The sequence below is a fragment of the Rana temporaria genome, chromosome 6, assembly GCF_905171775.1.
Source record: "Rana temporaria chromosome 6, aRanTem1.1, whole genome shotgun sequence".
Classification (NCBI taxonomy): Eukaryota; Metazoa; Chordata; class Amphibia; order Anura; family Ranidae; genus Rana; species Rana temporaria.
Window position 1 is genome coordinate 157,926,998 of NC_053494.1, and position 14,932 is coordinate 157,941,929.

Sequence of the window (14,932 nt, forward strand, 5' to 3'; positions counted from 1 at the left end):
TGCACCATTGTATCTAAAATGCTAGATGGTACAGAAAGACTAAGCCTTGAAGATAAACCAGAAATTGCTGTATCTAAACATGAAGCTGCCTCTTATCTCACAGGTACACTACATCATTTCATCACCAATGTCATCCAGTAATTGAAACATCCAATTATTAAAATAATATCCTGTACATAATGTAATAATTTTAATTAATATATTTAATTTGTTAGGTGTGTTAAAACAAATTATGTCGGAAGAAAAACCCAAAACATCTATGATGGAACACGTAGCCTTCTACAAGGAAGGTATACCATCATCACATGTCTTTATACCTATCCATGAAAACATATTATCCATTCTAAAGTGAAACAATAATAACAAACCTACCTGTGTGAATTAGGTGAAGTCCTTGAAAATATGTTACTAGATGAGAAACCCCAAATCACTGTACCAAACCTAGATGCTTATTCTACAGTAAAAGGTATACTAGTCACTCTTGTCTCATCACTCATGTCCATCCAGTCATTAGCATACATTGCAACAGAAATGTATACATCTTTAACCTGGTAGATCTCCCAATTGGGTATATGACTGAAGGAAATCCCAACCTTTCTTTAATTAAATCAAAATATAATTCACACAAGCAAGGTGCTTTATGATCATCATCATTATCACCTTTCTTTATGCCAGTTTGTGGCATAAAGGGCTTCTCATGAAATCATTCTTCTCTTTCCAGTCCACCATATACCAAATGCTCTACCTAACAGTGTTTATACAGTAATACATTTATTTTTTTCTATAGATTCCCACAAAAGGCATACCCCCAGGGAGAAACAACAAACTTTTTTATCTAAAAGAGAAGTTATTTCTCTTGAGGAAGGTAATTAAACAACTTTGTTTCTGTAATTCTGATCAACAACCCATTTTTCACATTGAGAACTGCTTCAATGATGCTTTTTGAAATGTCTTAATTAGTTGAAGTACAAGAGAGGTGGAGTCCTGCCAAGAAGCCAGAAAAGATTATACTTAAAAAAGAAGTCACTCATAGCAAAGGTATCGAAAACTTGTACCTTTATATTGTACCTAGCAATTGTAATTTCTAGTAGCTGGGCAATTACTAATTTTAAAGTAATATCTTTAGTATTTGATGAACAAGGGAAACTTGTCCAAGAAGAAAAAATTGGCACTGAACCAAAAGAAGCTGATGTCCATATTGAAGGTATATTCATATATTATGTAGCTAACAGAAAATCTGACATAAAATACATCAGAATAATTAACCAATGTAAAACAAATCTGTTTAGAAATAGGGGTCCAGAAAGGGCACATTCCTGAAGGCAGGTTGCAGATTGATGTTCAATCTACTCTTGAAACTGAATTTCATTATATTAAAGGTAAATTTATACTGACTACACAATAATGTCAAGCATTATTGTGGATTAGCAACTAGCACAGAGGTAAATATTAATACAAGCTAATATCTTTAAAGAGATGGAGAATCAAACAAAACAGTTTCCTGAAGAAATGCCAGTGCAATTACATCAAAGTGATGCAAAGTCAATCAAAAAAGGTAGATCTTTATGGCTCTTAGCTGAAGATGCTTAGTCATTTATATATTCATTGATGTTTTTTGATACATACTAATCCTAAACTAATATCTTTCAAGCAACAGTTGTTCAAGAAAGGCCAATAACTAAAGACAGACCAACAATAACTGTGCCAGATAAAAAAGTTGTTACGGATCAAGAAGGTATAAGACATCTTCTTTATCATTTTATCATAACCATTAACAATCTCTATGAGTACATTTTGAACTTAAACTAATATCTTTAAAGAGCTCGCAAGACAACTGGACTCTGAAGATGAGATTCTAATTTCTTTATCTGAAAAAGAAGTTATTTTCACAGAGAAAGGTATATTATTGTGAAATTTAAATTTGACTAACCTCAACACCATTATAAATAATCATGTTTAAAATGGGGAGATTAAAGTGGGAGTACAAAGATACATTACTAATTAAATGTAGTATATGTCTTGTTCCTTCTGTCTGCCTATTCGTGTTGTCTTGTAATAGTTAAGTTACAGTATTGTTATCTTTAAAACAGTGGAACTGCCACAACCAACACCACTAAAAGAAAAAGCACCCACTACCATAGCCAAAAAAGTAATGAAGCCTCCTGCTGAAGGTACTTCATCTTCTTACTCCATTGATTTATATCAGATCGATGTATATTGTTTTGTAGAAAAGCAAATAACACAAAACTATTTTTAAAGTGCCTGCTGCTCCAAAGAAACCAATCCAAGAGCATAAACCAGCTAGTCCTGTTGCTAAAAAGGAAGTAACAGCTCCTTCGGAAGGTATATCTTCATACTATCACAATTGTTTGTCTGTCTTGTATGTAGTCCATGTATACTAAAGCTAGACTACTCTTTAGTAGCTGAAGTGGCTAAGACGCCTGTTCCAGAGGAGAAGCACCTAACTGTTACTAAAAAACAGATTGTCCCTCCTGTAGAAGGTACATATATATACTAGTTATTAAGATCGGGTATCAATACATTTTTGTGAAGGTTTGTTGCCTGAGTAAAAAAACTAATATCTTTTTAAATATCAGCTGTCAAATCCTGTTGTCTACTTCACAAATATTTTGTCTGTCTGTAATGTTGAAAATCTAACAACAAATTAATATCTTTAAAGAACCCACAGTGTTGCCAGCAAAACCAATTTTAGAAGAGAAAAGATCTGTCACAGTTACCAAAAAAGATGTAGAACCTTCCGTAAAAGGTATACGACCTTTAATGTTCTTTTTTTCTTTCAACATATGATTGTACAGTTTTTACAAAATATACTCAAAATTAAGCCAATATTAAAAAAACAAAAAACAAATGTAAAATTCATTTTTAGATGTACAAAAGAAAGGAGTCACAGTTGAGGAAAAAGCAATTTATGAGCCTACTGAGGAGGTACCTTCTGTGAAAGGTATATTATAAAGCTTTCATTCAGATTTATCTTTAATATGTTAAGTAAATTCATAGATAAAAGTTAAAAATAATTATCTTTTAAAGTCCCAACACAACAGAAAAGGGCTATTGAAGAAAAAACATCAGTTTGCATAGCCAAGAAAGAAATTGTTCCAGGTATAATAATTAAAATAAAATAGATTTTTTTCATTATCAATGCATTTTTTTCTTATATTGAATACTTTAAATATCTTTTAAAGTGCCCGATGAGAAGCCTACCCATGAGGAGAAACTTTATGCAAAAGCTTCTCCTTTGACAGGTACTTATCTTGAATATAGTATTTTAGATTTTAAAAGACATTTTTGTTAAAAAAATCATGGGTATAAATATGTACTCCCATAATATTTTTAAGTGGCAGACATTGTAAAACCAGCTTCACCACTTGAGGAAGTACCTGCAATTCTTTCTGAGGAAGAAGAAGAGGAATATGAGCTAGAGGAGGAAGGTATAGGTCTATTATCAGTGTTAATCATCCTCTCACTTTTCAGAAAAATATGTTTATGGTTTTCTTCATAAGTATAAATTGTGAGGTAATCATACATTTTGCGTATTCCAAGTAACTCTAATTTTAAAGACTGACTTTTTAAGTCGAACGTTATACCCTCTCATATAGAACTCATAATAAAACAGTCACTCCTCTTTATGTCCAAATCATTTTTTAAAGAGGTAGACTTTTTAAATTAAAATTTTAACTTCCCATTGCATCGGCCTTTTTGCTTGTCTTTGTCTGAGTTTGTTTTTGTTTGTTTATCTGTAATGTTATTGTTCATCTTGCCCTATATATTCATATATTCTTCACATATTTCTTTATTAGTAAATCAAGGATGGATGTTTTTAAGTCAGTTGCTTTGTTCTTTGCTAAACATTGAAATCCTGTTCTTTTAAGATTATGAATTTGAGAAGACACCATCTCCCCTGAAAAAAGAGGAGACTTTTAAAATTGAAGGTATTAGGGATTTTCCTTTCAGCATTAATACCATACTTGCCATTACCAACCATCATTACATAAAATGAAGGCTTAGCATGAATTTTCTGTTTATGTTATATGTCTTCATTCCATTTCATAAAGGGGCTTATTCGTCAAGAACCATCACCGATTTCACCATTTATTTTTTATAACCTCTCCTTTCATTTCATCCATTGCTCACTATCATTATCTTGTGTGTGACATCTTTACAATCTTTACAGATTACTTTGAAACAGGTTATTCTTGCACTTTCTGTGAAGAAATTGTAGTAAATATCCCCTTATTTTCTTCAAAGTTCCAGAGGCCAAAAAGAGGATTATGCCTGGAAAGCCAACTCCATCTGAGCCTGAAAAAGTGGAACTTAAGCCTTCCAAAGGTAGAACATTTTATAGATTATATCTGCAGAAGAGGACAAATAATTATAATTTACTTATTGTGAGCAGCAAGCCATATTTATTATCAGGTTTCTTGGGACTCTATTTAGCCTATCTGTCTATTTAATATATGTACAGTATAAATGTTAATATTTATCTTTACTATTAATTTGAGCAGTATATTGTCTAAATATTTAATTAAAAAAAAATATTTGCAACTAATTGACATCCTGTATACTAGATCAAAAGCAAAAATCATTAACCCTATACACAGTTTATTATTAGTATTTTTTTGAATGTAGGAAATTAAATAGTTATTATCCTAACATGTCTGATAATCAACAAAAATGTAATAGCTGAAAAATATCATGATTGAGGCAAAATTACTCTAACTTAGTTGAAACATCTATTTAATGTGTTAAAGTTCATAATTAATATATACTATTTTTTTTAATAAGTTAACACTAGATAAAAATGTATGTTTTTTTAAGTACCTGAACCAGAAAAGAAAGTTATCCCTAAACGTAAACCAGTGATTCTACCTCCTAAAAAAGAAGAAATTAGTTTTAAGAAAGGTATATTAGTGTATTCCTATTATAGTATTCCAGCTTTTTAACTATGGAATCTGCTACTAAAGTATTAATCACTTAATGGAATGTTCCACTTATTGTTTTAATAGTTAAGTTAAATAACACGCAAAAACAATTTTTTTTCAAATTTGCAATCAAGATAAAGCCAGAAATTTGCCATAATTGAACAAGCTTGCTTAAAGACAGAGTAATATGTAATAATAGCGTTGATTTTTTTTTATAACATTAAAGAACTACTAATAGAATCTTTTTTAACTGGGGGAGTTTACTGGCAAATTGCTATATTGTCTACATTAATATGCCTCAAAAATGAAAAGAGATTAATCCTACTGCGTTAACATAAAAAGCAAACAAACTTAGTAAAAATGTCTGTATTTGTGTATTATGTGTCTTTTGGTTGTTTTAAAAGTGCCAAAGTCTTTGATGGTCGGCGTTGCGTGTGTTTTGTCGTGCTTAATGCTTTACGCTCTGGAATGTGTTGTATTACAACATACTATATCTTTAGCAGTCCAGAGTGAAAAAAGCAATTCTTTGTCTTAAAGTTCTAAAACCTGTCAAAAAAGATGCTGAAGAGCCTCCTGTTGTGAAACCAGCTGAGAAGTTTAAAAGGTCTGAACCTCCAGTGGAGAAAAAGCCTGAAGGTAACAAATGAATGTTATATCTTTATAACACTTTGAGCAGTGTGTCCTTTTTTATTAAGCATTGTGTGTGTTGTGTAGCTCTTATGTGTAAACAAATCCATGTAAAGTTACTCTGTACATTGTAGTGTTTTTGTATTATTGTTGTTAGTTTATCTTAAAAAAGCATTTAGCACAAGGTAAGTTCAATGGCCCTGATTATAAAAATCAATATTATTTTTAAGTTCCTGAAGTTCAGAAGAAAAAGTTACCAGAGGTCACACCAGCTGTGAAAAAAGAGGAAATAAAGCCTGAACCAGCTAAAGGTATATGCATTATGGGATTGCCTGCAATTTGGACAACTGGCTAATCCTCTTTAAATGTATAAGGCATTGAAGTGTTGCCTAAAACATAAACAAGAAGCTGAATTGTAATTGAATTGTAATTTTTCCATGTTAACAATTATCCTTAATTGCTTTAAAGTGAAAAAAAAGAAATCTTTACTAAAAATTTATTAAATCATGTTTTTCTTTAGTATTGAATAAAATGTATAATTTCCTAAATTTGAAAGTATTTCACTAACTATATTAATCTTTAAACACTATATCTCACTAATGAACCTATGAACAGTGTTATCAATGTTGCATATACTGTAACTTAATTAACCAGTCATAATATATTTAAAGTTGCAGCGGAAGCTAAACCTTCACCGGTGTCTGTGTCCCCAAAAGAGCCATCACCTGTACAAGGTAGGATTTATTACTATAGAAAGCCGGTGGCTTTGTTAACCATAAAAGTTCTGGATTACTATTACTTTCATGATAACATCAATGCATACATTAGTAATGTATTTTTAAACCGTCACTGACCAAAATATTGCTTTCAGTTGGCAGACTTATTAAAAATGATTTCTGTACTGAAAGATGCATATGTATGCTTTGTGCAATGCTATTAATCTAATAATTAAATACATTACATTTTAAATGTATTTTGTAAGTATAGAACTTTTGCATAGTAACATTATTTATCATGTGCACTAAACATTAACTTACCTTAAATTTATTTCAATTTAAAGCTGTTCCATCACCAAAAGGAGATGAAGCTGCTGTTACAGCACCAGTTACAACTCCAGTTGTTGGAAAGAAAGCAGGTACATGTTCCGTGTTGTTTGTTTTAAATTCAGAAAATATAAAGCAAGTTCATTTGTACATAGTTAAGTAAATACTCGCATATATTCAAGTATATGTTTCTTAAATCTTTGGGGGGATTGAAGTGGTTTTTAACATCATAAAAAAGTTATGATGTTATTGCAGTATGTTGAGTCTGTCAGTCAATGTATTTTTGAGATTATATGAAACTGTATTTAGTAATTAAGGATTTAATTATTTTTACTATACAAATAGTATCATACAAATATGGGTTTTGCAAGTGGCCCCATGTTTCCATGGGCCCATGTTGTGACTTTTGTTTACTGCTTCTAAAGTGAACCTGGTATTTGCTCATGCAGAACAAATAAACAGGCTTACATAGTTACATAGTTGGTAAGGTTAAATAAAGACAACTGTCCATCCAGTTCAACCTGTGTAGGTGTGTGTGTAGAAAAATAATTTCCCAGATCCCTGTATATTGTTTTCGCTAAGATGCACGTTCAAGAGTCTTTTAAAACTATCCATACTTCCTGCTGACACTACCGATTGTGGAACAGCATTCCACATCCTTCCTGCCCTGACAGTGAAAAAAACCCTACGCAGCTTAAGGTTAAACCGCTTCTCTTTCAGTCTTACTTAAATACTGTTCCCACTTCCCCCCAATTGCTTATAGTTACCCTTATTTTGCTTTCTCATTACTCTATTTGGCCAACTGGAGTAAAAAGAAAAACCTGGTAATTCTGTGAATGGGAAGCATGTGGCACACTCCACTTCCTCCCATAAGCCTGTGTAACAGTCATCAAGCGCCAGTGCTGTAACTTAAGAATGGGGAAAGGGACATTAGTATATGTATAACATCATGTCAGCATACTTGATCGGTGACATTACTGATACATCATGCTTACGGGACTAAGTGTTTGTTTATATAGCGATATAGTAGAGCAGTCATCAATTGATTACTGTTATTTTATCTGTGTTGTTTTGTACCTGATGCTTGGATACTGTGTTTTTCTTACTTTGTATGTCTTTTTGTGTATGTATAGATTTAAAAGTGTAAGATTGTTGTGATTGTCTTATTTGTTTTGTACAGTAAGGTTTGTGTATGTTTTTTGTGTCTGTTTTTGTCTATTGTGTATTATGCATACAGTCTTAAATAAACATTTAAACAAATCTTACTTTTTAAATTAAATGTTAAACCTTTAGTCACAGAGAAACCCGGTGTGCCGATAAAAATATTGCAAAAAGGTAAAATACTGACTGAAGAAAGCAAAGTAGAAGCAGTCCGGAGAGTGCCTTTTTTCTCTGGTGACATTTTTATTCATATTGAAGAAGATGTAAGCCTTAGGGCAGAAAGACTGTTTACAGATGTTATTGAAGAGGAAAGAAAGATTTTTAAAAAGGAAGAAGGAAAGATTCATGCAACTTCTAAGGAAAAGATTTTTGAACAACAGGAGTCTGAAGAAATTATTGAGTATACAGAAGAGATTACAAAAAAGAAAGGTAAAGATGAACCAGACAAATATTTAAAAACAAAAGTTATAGTAGAGGACAAGAAACTATATAAACCAGCAAAGATTTCTGTTGAAGAAGAGCAAGAGGAAAGAGATACATTCTACCAGCCTGAAATTAAAGTTAAAGAGCCTCAGAATATTATTACACACAAAAAGAATTTGGTTAAGGTAGTTCCTGAAAAGCCAAGCATCAAAGTAATGCCAAAATTAGAGGTAAAGGTAGAGGGCAAAGAAAAAAAAATTGCTGAAAAGAAAAAAGAAATAATTGGTGTCTCACCAGAAGAGGGAGCAGAGAAGATCAAAGAGGGTAAAATAGAAAAGAAGACGATTACTCAGCATAAACGTAGTATTTCTTCTGTGGAGGAAGAAGACAAAGCAGAATCTAGTAGTGCTGTAAGTGAAGAAGAATTAGAGATCTATGAGGAACAAATTGAAATACCAGCCCAAAAAATTAAAGACGCTAAATTAGATAAAACTATGAAGAAGGATAAAAAACTTATCCAAAAAGCTATACCAAAAGAATATGCTGTTTCTTACAAAGAAGCAGTAGATAAGAAAGGTGAAAGGCATAAAAAAATAAGTAAAAAGATTCCTCGGTATGAACCCGCCGCTTCTCCTGGGGAAGAAGAAGGAGAAACAGTAGAGTTTAGCAGTCCTGAAAGTGATGAGGGTTTAGAGGCCCACATGGAACAAATTGAAACACTCATCAAAAAACCACAGGAGACTAGATTAGAAAAACCTGAGAAGAGTGAAAAAATAATCAAAAAGGGTATAACAAAAGAACCAGTTGTTTCTCACAAACAAACAGTAGTTAAGAAGGAAGAAAAGGTAGTTATTAGCAGTCCTGGAAGTGATGACATTTTAGAGGCCCACACTGAGCAAACTAAAACACCTATCAAAAAACCTAAAGAGACAAGATTCGATAAAACTGAAAAATTAATAAAAGATAAAACAAAAGAACAATACAAAGAAATAGTAGACAAGAAGGATGAAAAGCATAAAAAAAATAAAACGATTCTTCAGCCTGAGGCCACCATTTCTTCTGAAGACGAAGAACATAGCAGTGCTGAAAGTGATGAAATATTATATGCTCAAGGGGAAAAAATAAAAATACCCATTAAAAAAACTAAGGAAGGTCAATTAGATAAAAATAAGGAGAACGTTATGAAAGTCACTGAAAAGGGTAAAACAAAAAAAACTGTTGTTTCTTACAAAGAAGAGGAAGAAGTAGAAATTATCAGTGATGAGAGTGATGATTTACCAGAGATCCAAGGTGAATATGTTAAAAAACCAAGCAGGAAAGTAAAAGAGTCTAAATTAGACTCTGTAGAGAAAGCAAAACAAGCAAAGATTCCCACTAAAGAACCTGTTGTTAGACCCAAGAAAACAGCAACTGAACAATTAGAAATGATCAGTGCAGAGAGTGATGAGCTATTAGATGATCTAGATAAGCATGCTGAGAAACCTTCAAAAAAGATAGATGAGATTGAAACAGATAAAATCTTTGAGAAGATTAAAAAAGTTACTAAAAAGATGCCAATAAAAGAGCCTATTGCGTCTCCAGAGGATGCACAATATGACAGAAATAAACTAAGTAGCGTTGAAGGAAAGACATCTTTAGAGGCTCCCGAGGAAGTGGAGTTGTTACGCCAAAAACCTACTGAAAAATTAAAGGAAGGTGACAGTGTTCTTGCCAAACCCAAAAGTATTCCTAAAGATACAAAACCAGATAGGGCAAAACTATTACATAAAGAAGAAAAGGCAGATTTACAAGTTGAGGAAATAGCACAGAAAAAAGTCACCCAGGTAGCAAAACGGGGAGATACATTTAAAGAAAAGACACATGCAGGCCTAGGTAAAGAAGTACCTGATAAGAAGAGCATTGTGGATCTTAAGAAAAAAGAGCTGCTCTCAGAAGATATTTCACACAAGGAGGATGTAATTCAATCCAGAAGATCGCCTAAAGATACTAGGAAGGCTCCAATAATACCTGTTGTAATTGCAAAAGGAGAAAAAGTAGCAGGTGTGCATGCTGCTATACCCACTGTTGAAATATCAATTGAAGAACCGCCTTCTGTAGATGAGATTCCTTCATACGATGCCAAACAAGAGATAGAACAGGAAAGTAAGGTTTTTGGGGAATCCAAATTTACAGTGGAAGATGTCCTTGAGCATCCAACAGAGAGAGTCAGAAAGATTGTAAAACCTGAAAAGAAGACAGACACGGCACACCTTCAAGAATCAGCAGCAGAGCCTAAAAAAGAAAGTCTTTCACCAATACAGCAAATTAGTCGTTTGAAAACCCCAATTGATAAAGACAAAATATCAGTAAAAGTACAACCTGAAGAAAAAAAGCCTGTAATTCCAGCTCTTAAAAAAGTGCAAAGGATTAAAACTCCTCTGCCTGCAGAGGAACTGTTTCTACCTGGCAAAGGGATTTCACCTAAAGATGATAGAACTTTGAAAGTGATTAGTAGAACTAGCACTCCTACGGACAGAAGAAAGATGGAGCAAAAGAAATCCATAGACAAAGAGACTCCTCAAGATGAAAGCTCTTTAAAAGTGATTAGCAGAACTAGCACTCCTATTGATAGGAAAAAATTAGAACAAAAGAAATCCTCAGACAAAGTAACACCTCCTTTGAGGAGCCCACTTAAAGATAAGGATTCCGCATCTCTGAAAACAGAAACAGATTCCAATGACATGGAAGAATTAGAAGAAGATGAAACCTGGGAGCAAGAACTGGAAAGTACTTCTGAACAGACTGACTATGGCTCTGAAGAAGATATACTTAGTGAAGACAGTGAACAAGGAAGAAAGAGAGCCAGAGAAACGCCAGGAAAGGCCATTGGTAGACGAGGTGAGAAGTCTCTTCCGGAAAAAGTCTGCTTTTAAAATGTCATACGCATCCATCATTTTCATTCGTCATATGCACTAAATAAATTTGGATGGAAGGCTTGTCCCATATTTGTTGGAAGAAACTGATCATCCGCTTCATACCATAAACGTGTTTTCATAAGCATCTTTGGAGAAGAAACATGACCATGTGTTATCTGTCTCATATTAAATTTCAACATTTAATGTCTTCATTCTTCATGTTATAGAAACATACTTGTTTCCTAATGTTTCATTGTCTGTCTTCATGTGTGTGCATTTTGTTTTGAGAAAATTATCCACTCACTTTTGCATTTTAGCTCATAATCTAACTTCACTATTTTCATGTACCACAGCCTAATATTTGTATTATGTCATCTCATTCATGCTACATATGAAGCATTTTTTGTCATCAATGTAAAATTCATCATATTGGGATTGCACCAGTCTTCCTCACAACTGCTAGTTTAGGCCACTTGTGTATGTATGCACTTTTATAAATGTTTATTTCTGAAACTCACTTTAGAGATTTATGTCAGAAAAAATACATTAAAAAATGGATTGAACAATAGTTATATGTACTAACATCACTGTTTCACTTTAGATACTAAAACACCAAAAGAGGAGGCTCCTAAGGGTAAACTTCCATTTAAAGGTGAGAATAGTTTGCCTTTGGATTTCACATGCTTGTCTTTGCAAAATGTCTGTATGAATGCTGTTAAGGTAAAACTGTTATGAGAGAATATTTGAGTGGCAAATGATGAACTTCCAATAAAATGCTGGTTGCTTGGCTGTCATGCTTATCCTTTAGCTTCAGTGCAGAAAGTTTTTCAAGTCTGTTAATCAAAAAAAAGGATCTACATGAAAACTAAGCAACTAGCATGTTTAAAGGGGCATAATAAATGACAATCCACATTATTTTCTCATGCCAGTTTCCTATAAACAACTTTTGAAACTACCATCCCATGATTTACAAATCCGAGAGACAATACGTGAATTACTTCTTTGCTTTATTAACTAAAGCTGTCCTAATTATATATACCATTCATATTTAAATTAATTTTATTATATTGTGCACTGTTCTGTGACTTATTATGTGTGACTTGTTATATTTATACATTAACCAAGTTTAAAGTATAGCCAGTGTTTAAAATTCACTGGAAGAAAGATGTAAAATTTATACAAGCATCAGCTTCACCAAGTCTCCCTTTTTCCATGTCCATATCTAAATTTTAGGTGTCAAAAAGACACCTTCACCACTAGATGCTGACAAGAAGAAACTTCGCCCTGGCAGTGGTGGTGACAAACCTCCAGATGAACCAGCATTCACTTACCAGCTGAAGGCTGTGCCATTGAAGTTTGTCAAGGAGTTGAAGGACATCGTGTTAACAGAAGCAGAGTCTGTTGGATCTTCAGCAATTTTCGAGTGCCTTATTTCACCCTCTACTGCTATTACCACCTGGATGAAGGATGGCAGCAACCTGAGAGAAAGCCCCAAGCATAAGTTCATTTCTGATGGCAAAGACAGGAAACTTCATATTATTGATGTGCAGCTTTCGGACACTGGAGAATATACCTGTGTAGCAAAACTTGGCAACAAGGAGAAGACATCTACAGCCAAACTTATTGTTGAAGGTATTACATTTATTAAAAAGGGAAATAATACTTGTAAATAATTTTTGTTTATCTTGTACTTGAAATTAACATTTTTTTAAAAATAATATTGTGTTGGTGCCACAGCATTAAACCTTCATAACAAAGACTTTTTTTGTACTTTTCTCAAGCCATGTTTATGTAATACATATAGTATCACGTTTACATGTAACTAAGCTTTTCCTTATTCATACAGAATTGCCTGTTAAATTTGTAAAGACTCTGGAAGAGGAAGTCACTGTTGTGAAAACGCAGCCTATGTATCTGAGCTGTGAACTTAATAAAGATAGAGACGTAATCTGGACAAAGGATGGCAAGAAGCTCAGTGAGACGTCACCTGGCAGATACCAAACAAATATTATTGGGTTAAACCGTACTCTAACTATCGTGGATGCAGATGATATAGATGCTGGAGTATACACTTGTACTGTAGAAAGTGCTAACATCAAATGCTCCTCAAATGTCAAAGTTGTTGGTAAGTCAAAAACATAAAAAAATATTCATATTTCAAATATTTACTTAGTGGCCTAGAAAATACAATTGCCTAATAAACGCCTAAGCCTTTTAAACCTACAAAAAAAATCAGGATTGGTGGCATTGGTGTACAACAAAGTTTTTTCTCATTAGGTCAGCAATTATTTCAAATTAAAAAGAGAAGCTTTTGCAACACATATTGCTGGTAATAAGCTTATGTATTTAAAACAACAATACAAATTCATTTAATTGTACTTTTTTCCTGGCAGAGGTTATCCGTGACTGGTTGGTTAGGCCTATCCGTGACCAACATGTTAAACCCAAAAATGCAGCAACTTTTGTGGCAGATATTGTTAAGGACACACCAAACATCAAATGGTTCAAGGGAGAAGAGGAGATTCCACTAGAACCAACTGACAAAACTGAGCTGAAGAAAGAGGGGAATAAAATATATCTGATTATAAAAAATACTGGTCCAGACGATGTTGGAGAATATTCTGTAGAGGTTGAAGGAAAGCGTGTCACAGCTAAACTCACCCTGGGGGGTAAATAAACATTAATTTTTTATAAATTCAAGAAAGTTTGTTTAATTGTTGTGGAACAGTAGCATGTAGTGCTGTCAGTGAACTTTTTTTTCTTCACCTAAGAGCGGGAAATTGACCTTCTCAAGCCAATTGAAGATGTTGTGATTTATGAAAAGGAATCTGCTTCCTTTGACTGTGAGATATCTGAGGCAGATGTTCCTGGAGAATGGAAATTGAAAGGAGAGACTCTGCGGCCATCACCTGTAAGATACTACAAATAGACCTATATTTCAACATGTAACAGTATAATAAGCAGATATGTGCTAAATGCATAATAGTTTATCATAAGTCAGTTTTGTTTGCTTTGGTTTAGCTAGGCTGCATAAATAATGATCATTGACTCATTTTAGAGACAGTACTGGTCCCCAGCACACTTGCTTAACTTAAAATATATGTAAAGCAGCATATTGGCTTAGTGGTCTGCCTTGCTGTACTTGAATCCCAGATAGGACACTATATGTATTGAGTTTGTATGTACTTTCTGTGATTCTGTTGGTTTCAGCTCGGTATTCTAGTTTATTCCCACACTTTAAAGATGTGTTAATTGGGTTATTGGCTCCTGCCTAAGTTGGCCCTACATGTGTGTCTATCTGAGAAAGGCACTATAGATTGTAAGCTACCTGAGAGCAAATACTGATGTGAATGTACATTATGGAAAGTGCTGCATAAATTGTTAGTACCTATATACTGTAAATAAAATAAACCCAAGACATATGTTATTGTTTTGGATGAAATATGAAAGGGTTAGAACCTCTTTAATATTTCAAAAGTAAAAAAAAAAAAATTATATACACATTAAATAAAATCCTAAACATAAGATACATTTAATTTCCCAATATAATGTTCAACAGCAAAAAAATATATGGTTTAACTTAGGAAGTAGAATTTGTTACAAATATAGTTTTAATGTGCCCTTATATTCAGATGTATTATCAATGTCTTTGTTTCCTAGACATGTGAAATCAGGGCTGAAGAAGCAAAGCGTTTCCTCACCCTCCATAAAGTCAAAGTTGAACAGGCTGGAGAAGTTCTATTCCAGGCTTTGAATGCAGTTACCTCTGCTGTTCTTACTGTAAAAGGTATGCTTGTCCTGGTGAAATTGTTGTCCGTATACACTACATATTTTACCTTTGTTT

General features: G+C 33.2%; 1 protein-coding gene across 1 annotated transcript in view; it reads left to right on the plus strand.

Moving 5' to 3' along the window:
* Window positions 1-14,932, plus strand: part of TTN (titin) — a 326,833-nt gene that overhangs the window by 193,465 nt on the left and 118,436 nt on the right. The window contains 26 exon segments of the mRNA XM_040358499.1: window positions 26-103; window positions 216-290; window positions 788-865; window positions 961-1,038; window positions 1,127-1,204; window positions 1,652-1,735; window positions 1,821-1,898; window positions 2,091-2,171; window positions 2,260-2,343; window positions 2,681-2,767; window positions 2,888-2,962; window positions 3,049-3,120; window positions 3,204-3,263; window positions 3,357-3,449; window positions 3,891-3,950; window positions 4,267-4,347; window positions 5,478-5,576; window positions 5,798-5,878; window positions 6,239-6,301; window positions 6,628-6,702; window positions 11,690-11,740; window positions 12,322-12,720; window positions 12,935-13,213; window positions 13,482-13,757; window positions 13,860-13,999; window positions 14,749-14,875. Coding sequence (XP_040214433.1) covers window positions 26-103; window positions 216-290; window positions 788-865; window positions 961-1,038; window positions 1,127-1,204; window positions 1,652-1,735; window positions 1,821-1,898; window positions 2,091-2,171; window positions 2,260-2,343; window positions 2,681-2,767; window positions 2,888-2,962; window positions 3,049-3,120; window positions 3,204-3,263; window positions 3,357-3,449; window positions 3,891-3,950; window positions 4,267-4,347; window positions 5,478-5,576; window positions 5,798-5,878; window positions 6,239-6,301; window positions 6,628-6,702; window positions 11,690-11,740; window positions 12,322-12,720; window positions 12,935-13,213; window positions 13,482-13,757; window positions 13,860-13,999; window positions 14,749-14,875 — 2,832 coding nt within the window.